This window comes from Vanacampus margaritifer, chromosome 2 (assembly GCF_051991255.1).
Source record: "Vanacampus margaritifer isolate UIUO_Vmar chromosome 2, RoL_Vmar_1.0, whole genome shotgun sequence".
NCBI classification, from domain to species: domain Eukaryota; kingdom Metazoa; phylum Chordata; class Actinopteri; order Syngnathiformes; family Syngnathidae; genus Vanacampus; species Vanacampus margaritifer.
In genome coordinates this window covers 51,221,846-51,235,615 of record NC_135433.1, presented here as the reverse complement: position 1 = coordinate 51,235,615, position 13,770 = coordinate 51,221,846, and the positions used below count along the sequence as shown (strand labels likewise).

The following is a 13,770-nucleotide window of genomic DNA, read 5'->3' as shown; positions in this document are numbered from 1 at the left end:
GGGCAAATACAACATTTTTTTTTTTTTAATGTTTGGCTTGACTTTCCCTTTAAAAGGAAACATCAGCAGCTTTGTGAAGTTAACATAATAGTTTGTTTTCTATTCACAAAATTATTATAAAAGGCAAATGAAAAGGGAAACCATTTGAACAGTCTGAAATATTATGTTTAAAAAATATTTCAATTTTTTTGTTATTGCGTAGACACACCATGACCAGCAGAAAATGCTTAAAGTTGTGTTTGTAATTAAGCTGCTGAAACATCACTCACACTTATATTGTTTCTAACCTTTATTACTATTCTTGGTACTAATTATTCTCCACACTTTTTTGATGTGTAACCCCCACCTAAATCAGTATTACACTTGATTATTCAATTCCATACAATGTCACAGATACTTCCATAATCACAATAGTGCGGTGGTTAAAGCACATAATTAGCTTGTGGACCGTCAGGGTTTGATTTTGGAGTGCATTTTCATACAACTTCTATTTTATATGATAATCAATGTCCAATTATTTAAAGCTGCTCAATTTAACAATTTGCATTTCACATGCATTCAAATATTATCATTCAGCATTTGTTAGTATTCACCTTTCAGCATTCATTTATCTCATTTTATTTAATATTCTCAGCCATACCATGACATCAACTAGCCTGAAGCTGAGCTGCAATGTCTTTGTTTACACACTTACCGTGTGGCTAGCGGACGAGGCAGTTGCACTTTTTGTCCCTTCCCAACAATAATAAATCTCCCCATCATATTTCATAGCCTGTACGTATGCATTTGTAATTAACATTTTTTACGGCTGGTTCTTGAAAAATTATAGTAAACTTTAATGGATCACATAAAATGACATATAGGCTCGTGGCCTTTGACTTGATACACAGTTGAGCTTTGAACACAACTGCAAAGCTGTACAAAAGCGTCACTTATTGACACAAAAAATGTTTAGAATCGTCACAAAAATTCACTCATTTTCTACTTCAACCTCTAAAAATATCAAAACAACTGCCACAGTATTTTGGATTTTATGGGCTTTAGGCTTTTGTCTCACCATGCAGTACGCTTATAAGTTTACATAGCGGTGTGTAAACTTATGCAGTAGCAGAACTGTATATTGTTGAAATTCATGACTGCATTGAGCTGGAGAGCCGCCTTTTGACAATAATGTCATTATGTTACATTTAGTAAACTGAATATAAAGAGCTCAGCTCTCAATGCAATCCTTCACCAAATCCACTACAACTTGAAATGCATGGTTATCAACAATGCACAACAGCCTTCTTTAGACAACCACGAAAAAGCTAAATACAGTTTTGAAAATCTGACTCAAACCCACACACGCGCACACGCGCGCGCGCGCGCGCACACACGCACACACACACACACACACACACACAAGCCTTGTGTGCCTCGCTTGCTTATTTTATCAGGTGCACCGGCCTCTCTCCCGCCAAACAACAAGACTCCCATTCCCCTCCCCAGCTGCCAATCAGTCACTGCAACAGTCTTTCGTCTCTTTCCACCACAGCAACCAGCTCATCATCTACGGAAAAAGCCATTCCATGTTTGAGTCATTGATATTAAGATGAGCTGATCACTTGATCTGTCCCAATGCCTGAAAATGATGAGTGACATTTTCTTCCTTTTAGTCACCACGTTTGACATAACATTTGCTTCTGACAAGTTTGATCTATGACTCGAAAGACACACATTCTAATTGAGACATCGAAACAACATTAGGCGGAGAATTTATTAGACCTTAAATTTCCAATCAGCAACATTTTGGTTGCAGAAGTGGTTGATGTTAATCGTATAATGGATACACATAAACCACAGTTCTTCCTTGGATGTTAAGCATTAACACTACATTAGAAGATATTTGGAAATGACACAAAGAAAAAAATCCCACGAGTATTAAAAACAGATTGGATTAACCTCAATTTAAAACGGTGGTGAAAAACAGGAGCACTAACTCAGATATGGAGCCAATGTCCCTTTGGATTATGGGCTCTTTTAATTTTGTATTTTTTTTTTTTTAGATACATTTTCAGTCACAGAGGCCTACGCAAAAAAAATAAAAAATGAGGCATTGAAAAGGAGATGAGGATAAAAGAATGTTCAGTCTTCTTTCAGAGGCGGGTGGGTTCATAACTCTCCATCAGGTAACAATCTGTTTTATTACTTCTTACAGCTCCGCACAGGGTTCTAAATTCTACTCAACGCCTATTATTGGATGTAAAGTGTGAATCATTAGCCCTGTCCAAGAAGTTCAGTGTGGCGATCTGTCTTAACAGACTCAGTCCAGCATTAAATAAATATTCCAGTGCCTCAAAATCGATGTTTATTTATAACTCTGCTCCATGTACGGACCTAAATGAACTAAAAATAATAACTGAGCTAATCATGAATGTATACAGTACCTGTATGTGTATATACACATGAGAGGAAATGCTGCGTTTATTTTTATAGGACATGTTTATTCATTTAAGCATGCATGCATCATTGGTTAAATTGTGCTGAGTCCAACAAATTGATAATATTTGTATTTTATGTGTAATTGCATTGTATATTAAATTATGGCGCAACTACAAAGTTATTGTGATATTGCTAATGATTTGCCCTGGAAAAGTTTGCTTATAAATTACATGGGTCAACACAACAATTATGCATTAAAAATAAAATAAAATACATGAATGAATAACGTTATAATCATTGCATTTTCATAGTTCAAATTTTTGAAGGTACCTTTTCCTTCCCCCTTTCATTTTAGGCCTATCACAAAAGAACACTGTCATATTTTTCTGTGCTGTACCTCTATAATTTCGGTACTATCATAAATATCTGTACTTTGTTCTTTTTCGACTTATCATGTGAGTGTGTTAGACCGACATAAAGTCAAGCAGCTTCATTTTCATTTTAGCAAAAATAAATATCCCTTAATAGTCTAAAGGGGAGCATCAGATCATCCAACGTGCATGCTGCAAAATGTTAACGTCTGTAAAAATAAATAAATCAATCAAATCATTACAACTAATTGGTTAATTTTGCAGACAGTCTAGAACACGTTCAAATCACATTTAAAGGAGATCATTTGCTTACAATCGTTGCTGTCAGCTTGTCATAGTTAGCAATTTTCTGACTGAAAACAATCTATAAATGCATAATTTATTTTAACATTTGTAACAAAAAATACAATGGAATTCAATTTTTTTTTAAATATTCATTTTTATTTATTTCCATGAAAACCTGTCAATTAAACATCCGTCTTATAAAGAAAAGAAGAAGGGGTAGATGCATCATGTAGGCTGTTACAAGTATAAAAAAATAAAACGACATTTTTATGGATTGTCGAAAATGTCTTTGTTACCTGAGAAAATTCAAAGTCCTGCATGCGCACCCAAGAATCTATTCATTGTCACGATCCCCGACGTGTTTAGCTGCCGGCTCAGGAGTTCCACGCTGAGTGTGTAACTTGTGATACTCCTGGTGTAAGGTGACCAGGTGAGGTGAGGACACTGCTGCAGGGTGGAAAAGCGCCGGGGATGTGAAAGCGGTCCCGGGAGTCATCGGGTAGGCGGTGCAGTGAGCCGCCGAGAAGGCTTCCATGGCCGGTTGGGACTGCAGGAAGGCCTTGGCTGTGATGGCACTCCGGGAGAAGAAGCTCGAAAGAGCCGGTAGGATGCTGCTGACAGGTGGGATGGGTGCGTGATGGTGGTGTTGATGCATGTAAGGGTAAATATCCAGAGTGGGAAGCTGGAGGGCGGGTGTCCCCAGCCCGTAGTGTCCATGGGGGAAGGCGTGTAGTGCACCGGGCTCCACGTGATGGTGCTCCTTGTAGCGGAAATGTTGCCGCTTGAAGCGCTTCCTCCTGCGCAAAAAGCTGCCGTTCTCAAACATATCAGAGGAGTTCGGATCGAGGGTCCAATAGTTGCCCTTCCCGGGGTTCCCAGGCTCTCTGGGCATCTTTATAAAGCAGTCGTTGAGCGACAAGTTGTGCCGTATTGAGTTCTGCCAAGCGGGGAACTTCTCGCGGTAATAGACGAAGCGGTGGCTGATGAAGTCGCAGATCTCGCTGAGGGTGAGGCGTTTTTTGGGACTCTGCAGGATGGCCATGGTGATGAGGGCGATGTACGAGTACGGAGGCTTCACCGACGCGGGACCTTTCGTTTTAGCGGGACTCGCTTGCGGAGGGCTGCACGAGCCGGAGTCGCGCTCCTCCCCGTGAGGTGTCACAACATCCGCGGTGCGCTCTGGTTCGAGCGGCTCCCCGGCGTTATCTCGGAGTCCTTCTCCCACCACGTCGATAACAATATCCTCCATGATATCCGAGCCTAATGTCATAGTAGATATCCACCTGCAAACGGATGGTAACAAAGTGACATGCAGCTTTAAACAAAAAAAAAAAACAACAACAACAAAAAACAACCAGAGACGTCCGATTTTTACGCACGACTCATCTCCATTCACAAAAAGGAGAGCGCACCATCTCTGAGATCCTCACATGCTCCACAAACTCCTAAACCCCATTCCAAACGTTCTGCCTGTAAAAAGGGGGGATGCATGTGCGTAAAAGTGCGTGCGCCCTCTGAATGTGTCCGGCAACATCTGTAGTCCGCTGCAGGCTCTCCGTCGCGTCGGGTGCTGGAGATGATGTCACGCTTCAGGCCAAGGAAGATGATTCTGACCAATGAAAAGAACGCAAAGGTATAACAAAGATGCCTGGACCAGTTAGAAAGAAGCACTCGCATCATTTGTCCTTCCTTGCCAAATGGCTGTTTGCGTCATTGGTTCATTCAGAAAAGCAGCCCAAAACAGGGGGGGAAAATGTCTTCTTTTTTTAAAATCCCATATTGGCATCAAAAACAGATTTTGTTTTCTCCAACTTCCTTTCCGACTAAATGAAGTTTGTCATACACCGACTAGGGATAACTTGAGCTACAATTCGTTATGATAGACCTATAGGCCTATACGTAAATATTATGATCTTCAGTACCGTTAACTTAAAAAGAAAGAAAGAAATATAATAATAATAGTAATAATAATAATAACAATAATCCTCATCATCATCATCATCATCGTCATCATCATCACAATAATCATCATAATAATCCTCATCATAATAATAATAAAATACTTAACAGTGTAGCTCTCTCCATCCCTGAGTTTCTTATTTTTTCATAATGCATAGATAGATGATCGATAGATAGATAGAGAGAGAGAGAGAGAGAGAGAGAGAGAGAGAGAGGGAGAGAGAGAGAGAGAGAGAGAGAGAGAGAGAGAGAGAGAGAGAGAGAGAGAGAGAGAGAGAGAAAGACAGACGTTCAGACAGTGGGCCGTGGTTTTAATGAAACAATATGAAAAATGCCTATACGTGGAAATAAAGAGAAATAGGCCTATAAAAAAACAACATATTTTTTTTATATTACAAAAAAAAACCTGCACTGGCTTTGTCTTACTGTAGCCTATTGTGTGAAAAGTTTAACAGCCTGCATCTCCAGCATGTCCATTTCAACGCAAACTTAAGGGTTTGTGTGCTTATCAATTTAGCCACATAAAGTGATTTTTATTTATTTATTAAATATATCATTTAAGAATGAAGCCGTGTTTGGAGTGTTAAAAAAAAGTCTGCAGGTTTTTAATCTTCACTGCAGTGCAAATGGTGAGATTTGAAGGCTTGCGCAATAATTTTTTTTGCGCCAAATTGTGTAAGTAGTCAGTCAATTTATCGGGTTTAATAAAGGGCGACTGAAACAGAGTGCCTGAGTTGAGAGAAAAGTGGTAGATTTGCAACAGCTCCGACATAAAAGTGCACCCGGCAGAGGCGGGTGCTTTTTTTGGTATATTATAGGAGGTTGTTTGGGTTTAATGATGGAAGCCTTTGTTGGGGATTCTCACATTTCCTGCCTCTAATCGTATTGATACCTCAGGGCAGAAAGGGGACCGGGTCCGGGCTGGGTGGGCTATTCAAGACCAGCTAAACTGTAGATGATTTCCAAAATTCATCACGCATGTCTGCAGATTGTAAACAGGTCTTCGGTGCACTGTTGTGCTTTCAATATGAAGCAGCGGCCCCCTAAAAATAAAACAAAAGCTCCTCAATAATGTGACACCTAAATTCCGAAGGCAAATTTACTTCTTCTTTTTTTCCCCTTTTTTTAAAAAAAAATTCTGATAATTTGCAATTAATGTCTGACTGAACTGGCTTTTATTTTTCAAACATGTTTTTCAACTTTAGGATGTGCATGCGCAGTGCCAGAGATGTTTATGAATGTAAGATTATTTAGAGTGCAGGGAGAACGCACTGGATTATAATGAGGCTCTACCGTGGTGAGGTTGAAGCAATTATAATATGGATGGTTATGGGCCACTTCAGTTGAAATGTTTTTTGTTTTGTTTTGTTTTAGTCTTTTTTTTTCTTTTTTCTTTTTTACTTCAAGCTTGAGTCCGTCCGCGAGATTTGGAGAGTCATAAAAAGCGCATTTATCATCATCAGTCGTTGAATTTGCTTGAAAGAGCAACGTGAAGTTATTTCCAGACACAATCAAGCGGATGATTATACAAATGTGAAATTAAATTAAAATATGAAAACGCGTGGGCATATGGAAAACGAAATATATGCTTTGTAATAATGCCTTATATTCTATTTCCAATTATTTCACATTATTATCAGCGATACAAATATAAAAATGATATTTATGCCTACTTAGAATCTAATTCTTCAATAATTACTGACAGATTGTTGGGTAGATGTCACGTTCCGTCAACCTGTTGACGCCAGCGCAGATACTGCCGAGCAAATAACGACACCTTGTGGCGAAAAAGGCACTTGTCTCCTTTGAAGGCGTTCGCTTGAGTTTAAATAAGAAGCCTAACAACGACATATAGTTATTAAAGTATTGCTCTCTAAATGTATGTTTTAGTAGGTTCGGATAATGGATGGATGGAGAACACACTGCATGTTTCACGTCATTGATTTCCAATTCCTGTGATGATGATGATGCTTACTCACTTAATCTGGCACCTTCTCATTTGCTGGAGTGACGTAACAATATTATCTTATTAATAGCCTACTGTGTTATTCTATACCATACAATAGAGCGTTGAAATTTTTGCAATAGTTGTTTTTCATTTCCTTCTATTTTTCTTTTTCTTTTTTGTGGTTGGGGCAAATGTACAACATCACTATAAAGGTATTTGGGTAATCAAATGTTAGCAATAACTCTCAATTTGATGCAATGTATTTCTCCACCACTTCAAACTACAAGTGCAATAATGACATCTGTCAGAATGAGTTATACTGAGCATTGCTACATTTATTAAGAATATTTTTTCCAGTGGAAGCTTCTCTTTTGTTCCCTTGGAGTGGAATGTTTCTCAGGTGGCTGCTGGGTGAATATTTGACTGACAATCCTCTGGATATACACTAGAGGGAGCTTTAGCACCAACAATTGTGTTTTATGTTTTAATTCTGGCGTAGAGACACACGATCATTTGTTTATATCAAGCAATTTCCAAAACCACAATATTGTCTTGTGTATACACTTGAGAGCTTGTAAAACGATGGTCAAATGAACATTTACAGCAAATTGCACCGGTCACACTCAAGGGGTTTAGACTCAAGAATGCTAGCTGGATCATGATTAATGCTGGAAGACCTTTGTTATGTTATTTCCTTGTCATGAACAAGGCCAATGAATAATAACATTTTAGACCACTCAGAGCAATACACTCACGTGTACACTTGAGGTCACTACTAAAACTTTCCACTTACTGTTTTTTTTTGTTTTGTTTTTGCAGCCCCAGATGGTTATTTTTTCCTCCTGGCATCATCGATGACTGTGCTGTGTGATGCATATGTCATACAATCATGAACAAAAGAACAATTCAATAAAACTAATCTCTTGGCAAGAGTTTGTTTATTGATGTATCCCTTGGGAAATTGAATAAGTTGCAAGTTTGTGTGATGTTAGTGAGTGGGTGTATTTGGACAAAGAGGTAGTGAATAAACACACTGCGGCCAAATTCAGCAAGCTTTCCAAAGTTTTTAATGTGAGAAATCTCAGAGGGCAGTGGGAAACAGACCACCTTGGATAGAGGATACCTCTAAAACATACGAAAGCCGAACTTCAATATTTGGATACGATTTTATTGTGCCATTTTGTTGGTACAATAAAAAAGTAACATAGTCACACAAACTATTTTTTTTGTCAAGGTGTAACAACATGAGGGCAAAAACACAATAAATCATTCCCTGACATCTGACACAAGTGTCGTGGCCACATGCTTTGGCCCCCACCCCCTGGATCAACTGGTCCCTGAATACACTGGGGTCATGACCCCTTAGGTCTCTGGTGTGTATTTAGACTTGAGACTGCTACTCTCAACTCCAGGTCTTCTCTCGACACGGGCCCCCTTCATGATCCGTCACAACTCCGTGACAAAAAGAAATCTGTTTATTTTTCTTAAAACCTGGAAACTGTTTTTTACTGTGGGCGCTACTTTGGACTAGTGGATAATTGGCCTTTCAATGACATCATAGAAGACTAATGGAAGCAACTGGACATCCGTTTTGTCACAGAAACCTCTTTCTTGAGCTTCCTTGGGGCTCCCCACGACAACAAATCTCACACACTTGTGACACCGGGCCAACCAAGTGATCCTTGTAACACCTTCAGCTGTGACGTTAAACCCATTCCACGGGTGATTCCCTCTGGACACGGGCAAAAGCTGACAGCTACATTCCTGCACACACAAACATACTGTCACAAATCCACCTGGTCTCTTTTGTTAACATTCTGCCTGTCGGCCCGTTGTCTATGAGGCAGCTGCCATCCGCAGACAATATTCACAGCAATAATTAAAACCTGTATATGGGAACTGGGTAGCTTTAATTAGATTGTGGTAAGAATTGTGTCTAAAAAGCTACCACACTGGTTTTTGTCAGTGATGTCTACTAGACGTCTTTTTTTGTTGGAATGTGACAGTTTGTCCCTGTAGGCACCGCAAGATGACATTTGGGCCCAGTTTTAATTCTACTCTGCGGTGAATTTATGACAAGCCAAATTGCTCCGCCAAAGTCTCGTTCACAGAAGAAGGTGCACATTACATGCATCATGTAAAGTAACTCAAACAGACAGGAGCATACACGTGTCAAGCTTGCTTTCAATGTGGTAAAAAGCTTCAAACCCATAACCACAAATCTGAATTAATATATGCACAAAGCATTTGGGAATTTGCCTGGCCATATTTTCTGCTTGCCATGTGTTCTATCCATATACACATAAACGGGTCCACCATATAAAATGTCTCACGCAAATGCACGTCGGACCCAAATCAAAATGCCTTACTCTTAAATATAGGGTACATGTCAAGCATTACACTGGATTTCCTGCTTTGTTGTGTCATGAACCACAAGCCACATACTGCAGCTTCACTCAAACTAAACATCTTTGTCCAGATGATATTTAACACCTAAAAAAAGCACAAGCACTAGTGTTCATGTGGAACTAAGAGTAGTGGAAGTCAACGCAAAAATTGTATTTACAATAATATATGGTATGCGTAGCCCCACTAGTCTAACTATGGTATTCTGATTAATATTGTGTTTGTGGAATATTAATTGATTTTTTATTTATCTCAGGCGGCGGCCATTTTGCCACTTGCTGTCGACTAAAAGTGACATCACAGTTGCTCATGGCTCAGGTAACGACCAATCACGGCTCTTGGCTTCAGAAAAATAGCTGAGCCGTGATTGGTCGTTACCTATGTAACAAGCAATCACGGTTCAACAACCGTGATGGCATTTTCAGTTGACAGCAAGTGGCAAAATGGCCGACCCCTGAGATGGATGAAAAAAGGTGATTTTTTCTGCTTAACTCATATTCTACAAACGCACTCGTGAGGCTGCATAGAGCATATTATTGTAAAGGCAATTTTTGGGTTGACTTACACTTTATCATAATGTCCTTAAAAAAAAAAAAAATCCTTGTATTAATGTGATCATATAACACCCAACATTAAGTACAAGCCCGTTATAATATGATAATGTCGCATAGTTGCTGAGTTTCAATGATAAGTAACATTTGATAAAATAAAAAAAAGCCTATAGTTAATGTATTATGTAGCATTGATTTCTTTCCTATATTTTAATTTAGCAGGGCATACAAGAAAAATTGAAAATTACCCCCCACCAAGCACCCACCCAAATACCCCCACCCCAAATGAATTTTCTGATGTGCTACATAGAAACCTGCTATTACATCTACAGGACGTCAAAGGGAAAGACTATATGAATTTGTTCTCACACTCTTGTGGGTAGACTTTCGACAAGATTATGAAAGGTGCTGTGGGAATTTAAAAGTGTGTCAAAAGCCTTTGTCATGCAACACATTATGAGTTCACAGCACCCGTTGATTACCTCACTGACTTCTGAAGCACTGAAAAAGCCGCACATCATTTCTCATGAAAACAAAGTCGGAGCAGGTGTGCGTGTTGGGGTGGTTTAAGTTGTCATAAATGAATGTTGCTGACATTCTTTATTACAAACCAGCTGATCTCGGACCTGCTTTAGGACATGCGGTTGTCACCTGCTCACTCAGGACCCCACAAGTGTTCGTCCAGCCCTGGGGGGCACACATTAAAACGTGCATTTGCTCCAACTGTTGACTGCTGTAAATGCTGGAGTCATGCAAATGTTAGGACCTCTAAAACCTGAAGAGGATATTAAAAACTCTTTAGTGACAAGTCTGCCTGAAGCCACAAGTCATTTGCACTCACCGTAATCTCAGTCAGATACTGTAGCAAAAGGAAAACAGGTTTTAACATGTTGGCACCTTGGCTCAGCATTAATACCCCTGGGACATTTTCAACTGTCATTTGCACAATGAACAAAAAAGGCCAGTCGGGGCAGTTTATTGAAAGTAGGCTTTAGCGACATAATGCTTAGCTACCCGCGCGTGTGGGAAAACGACAAACTCCAGCATGAAAATGACCAAAGGCATTCCAGTTATGAGCAGCATGAACACCAGGCCGCAATATCAGTGCTTATTGTTATCTATTTAACTTAGCGAGGAGCCAAGAAAAACATCAATGAAAGGAAAGAACTCTTATCTTTGGTGTCTTTCCCAGCTGTGAAAGCATCTGACGTGCCAACAGTTTCCTATTTTTCTTTTGGATCCGCTCAATTAAAATCAAGTTAACCTCGTTCACACATTGCAAGATATATTACTAGCATATGGACTGAGCGCTTCTGATTTTTGATCATTTATAGAGCACATATCCAAAGTAATAATAAGCAACTATGTGTTGCATCATCGCAAGTGCTACCTCCTGAGTGGCACTTACAAAGTAATTGGAATAACAATCAGACAATCAACCAATAGAAAAATATTTGAAGTCGCATTATACACACCCATCCATTCATTTTATGTAGTGCTTGTCTGCATTAGGCTGAAATAGGACCAGTTCGTTGAAGTGAAACAAGCGCAAGGCTAATAAAACATTGTTTTGCCTTAAATGGGTGTATGATGTGAAAAAAAAAAAGGTTGGGGAATACTAACTGAGTGTATTCAATTGACTAACCTACCCTAGCATTTAATATGTTCCATGCTGCCTGCGCAATAACATAGCGGAAGTCAAACCTGTACATTTACATTGCCATTCTGAAATGAAATTACTATTTGAGATTGTCTTACTGGCTTGCATGAACAGCTCAGTGACTCACCACTTGCCACTGTGAGCATACAGTAGCATGCCACAACTGTGTGTGTGTGTGTGGGGGGTGGGGGGAAACAGGTTAGTGGGGCAAAAATTAAGCATAAGCTGGTCGGCATTGTTTTTAAGTGGAACAGAAATACAATAACATTCCATGCACTAATCAGTGTGTGTTGGCCTACCGATTGCATTCACGCTCACATTGAGGTACACGGTGAAGACAATCATCATCAAGTGGAGGAAATATGGCAGTGACATTACCAAGAAAAAGAAGAAGAAAAATGGTCACAGGGACTGCTAACAGCAAGAATCTGCAGGAATTTCTGGCGAGTACTGGCTTTTTATTACATGTGACAACAATCTCCTGTCTTATTCATAAGCCCGTTACAATGAAATACATCAAAACCAGCAACATTTTTGCAAAAATACACGTGAAATGTCCAAAGTGCAAGTGGGAAAACGTGTTATAGTTCAATGAAATGAAGGTTGAACTTCTCGGCCATAATTTGAAAATGCTACACCACTCATCATAAACAAAATAACACCATACCTAAAGTTTAGCACGGTGATGGCAGCATCATGCTTCGGGGCTGGGGAGGGGATGAGGAACAGTTAGCAGTTCAGTTTTAGCACAAACCCTTCAGGCTTCTGCTCCAAAGCAAAACCAATATCAGGAAAGGCCTATGTGAACATTCCAAACTTTATCTGGTGGGAATCAGAAGCACCTTAAATGGTGGCAGGTGTGTAATAACTCCCATTTAACATGTGTTTGAGCTAGTGCTGTCAAAGTTAAAGCGTTAACTCATTGATTAATCATGAAAAATAATTGCACTAATCATGTATTAATGCAGATTAATCACACCTTTAATTTTGACCGCAGATGGTTACGTTAAAGGTTGCGCATGTTGGGTTTGGGCAATAAACATAACTATCCATCCATCCATCCATTTTCTTGGCCGCTTTTTCCTCACAAGGGTCACGGGGGTGCTGGAGCCTATCCCAGCTGGCTTCTGGCAGTAGGCGGGGTACACCCTGAACTGGTTGCCAGCCAATTGCAGGGCACACAGAGACAAACAACCACACTCACATTCACACCTAGGGACAATTTGGAGTGTTCAATTAACCTGCCATGCATGTTTTTGGAATGTGGGAGGAAACCCACGCAAGCACGGGGAGAACATGCAAACTCCACCCAGGAAGGCCGAAGCCCGGACTCGATCTCACGTCCTCTGTACTGGGAGGCGGACGTGCTAACCAGTCAGCCACCGTGCTGCCTAAACATAACTACATGCATTAAAATAAAGCATTTAAATAAATATTTATGTATGACATTAAGAATATTTGTTCATGTCAAAAATATTGGGCTCAATTAAAATACGCAAGTAATTAAATGACTAGAAAAAGAGGAGGATGAGTGTGTGCAGTGGATCGAAACATGTTGAAGACGTCCTCTTAACATTAAATGTAGAAAGAACACATAACAGGTGCTCTTCAAACTTGGCTTGCAAAAAATGTTGATGAAAAAGCCTTTTTAATAAAAGGTGCATTGTGCCATTTAAAAAGGTAATATTAAAGCTTTTTCTCCATCATGCATGCTCCACCAATGCCCAGATAAGTACGAAGAGACCTGACCGTTTTACTCTGACTGCATCTATCAGCTTTTGACTTCCCTTTATAGTAGTGTACGCACCCGCACACTCCACAGTATCTTTGGGCAGGGGAGGGGCGTAGTTTTTCTGACCGCATTTGAAGTCATGTCTTCGATTTGTCAACTGTGGCTGTCGTTTTAAGATCGTGCACGAACGAGCCTGACACAGATGCTGCAGTTACGCTTTGGGCCAGAGGTGCCAGTCGTGAGTAAAAAAAAAGTGACAAACTGCACAAAGATCCTTTAAATGATTCATCATGATTCAACACAATTTTAAAATGTGATCAATCTGATTTGAAATTAATCGTTTGACAGCTCTACTGTAGTTTGAACAGGATTATGAACATAGTTGCATCCTCAGTTATAAAAGGGTGTGTACACTTGTGCAACCACATTATCTCATT

General features: G+C 39.7%; 1 protein-coding gene across 1 annotated transcript; it reads right to left on the bottom strand.

Annotated features, from left to right (window-relative positions):
- Positions 1 to 3,394: 3,394 nt before the first annotated feature.
- foxd7 (forkhead box D7) lies at positions 3,395 to 4,508 on the bottom strand. The gene has a single exon (XM_077558626.1). The coding sequence runs from the start codon at positions 4,345 to 4,347 to the stop codon at positions 3,412 to 3,414; it is 936 nt and encodes a 311-aa protein (XP_077414752.1). The 5' UTR covers positions 4,348 to 4,508; the 3' UTR covers positions 3,395 to 3,411.
- Between the last annotated feature and the right edge of the window lie 9,262 nt (positions 4,509 to 13,770).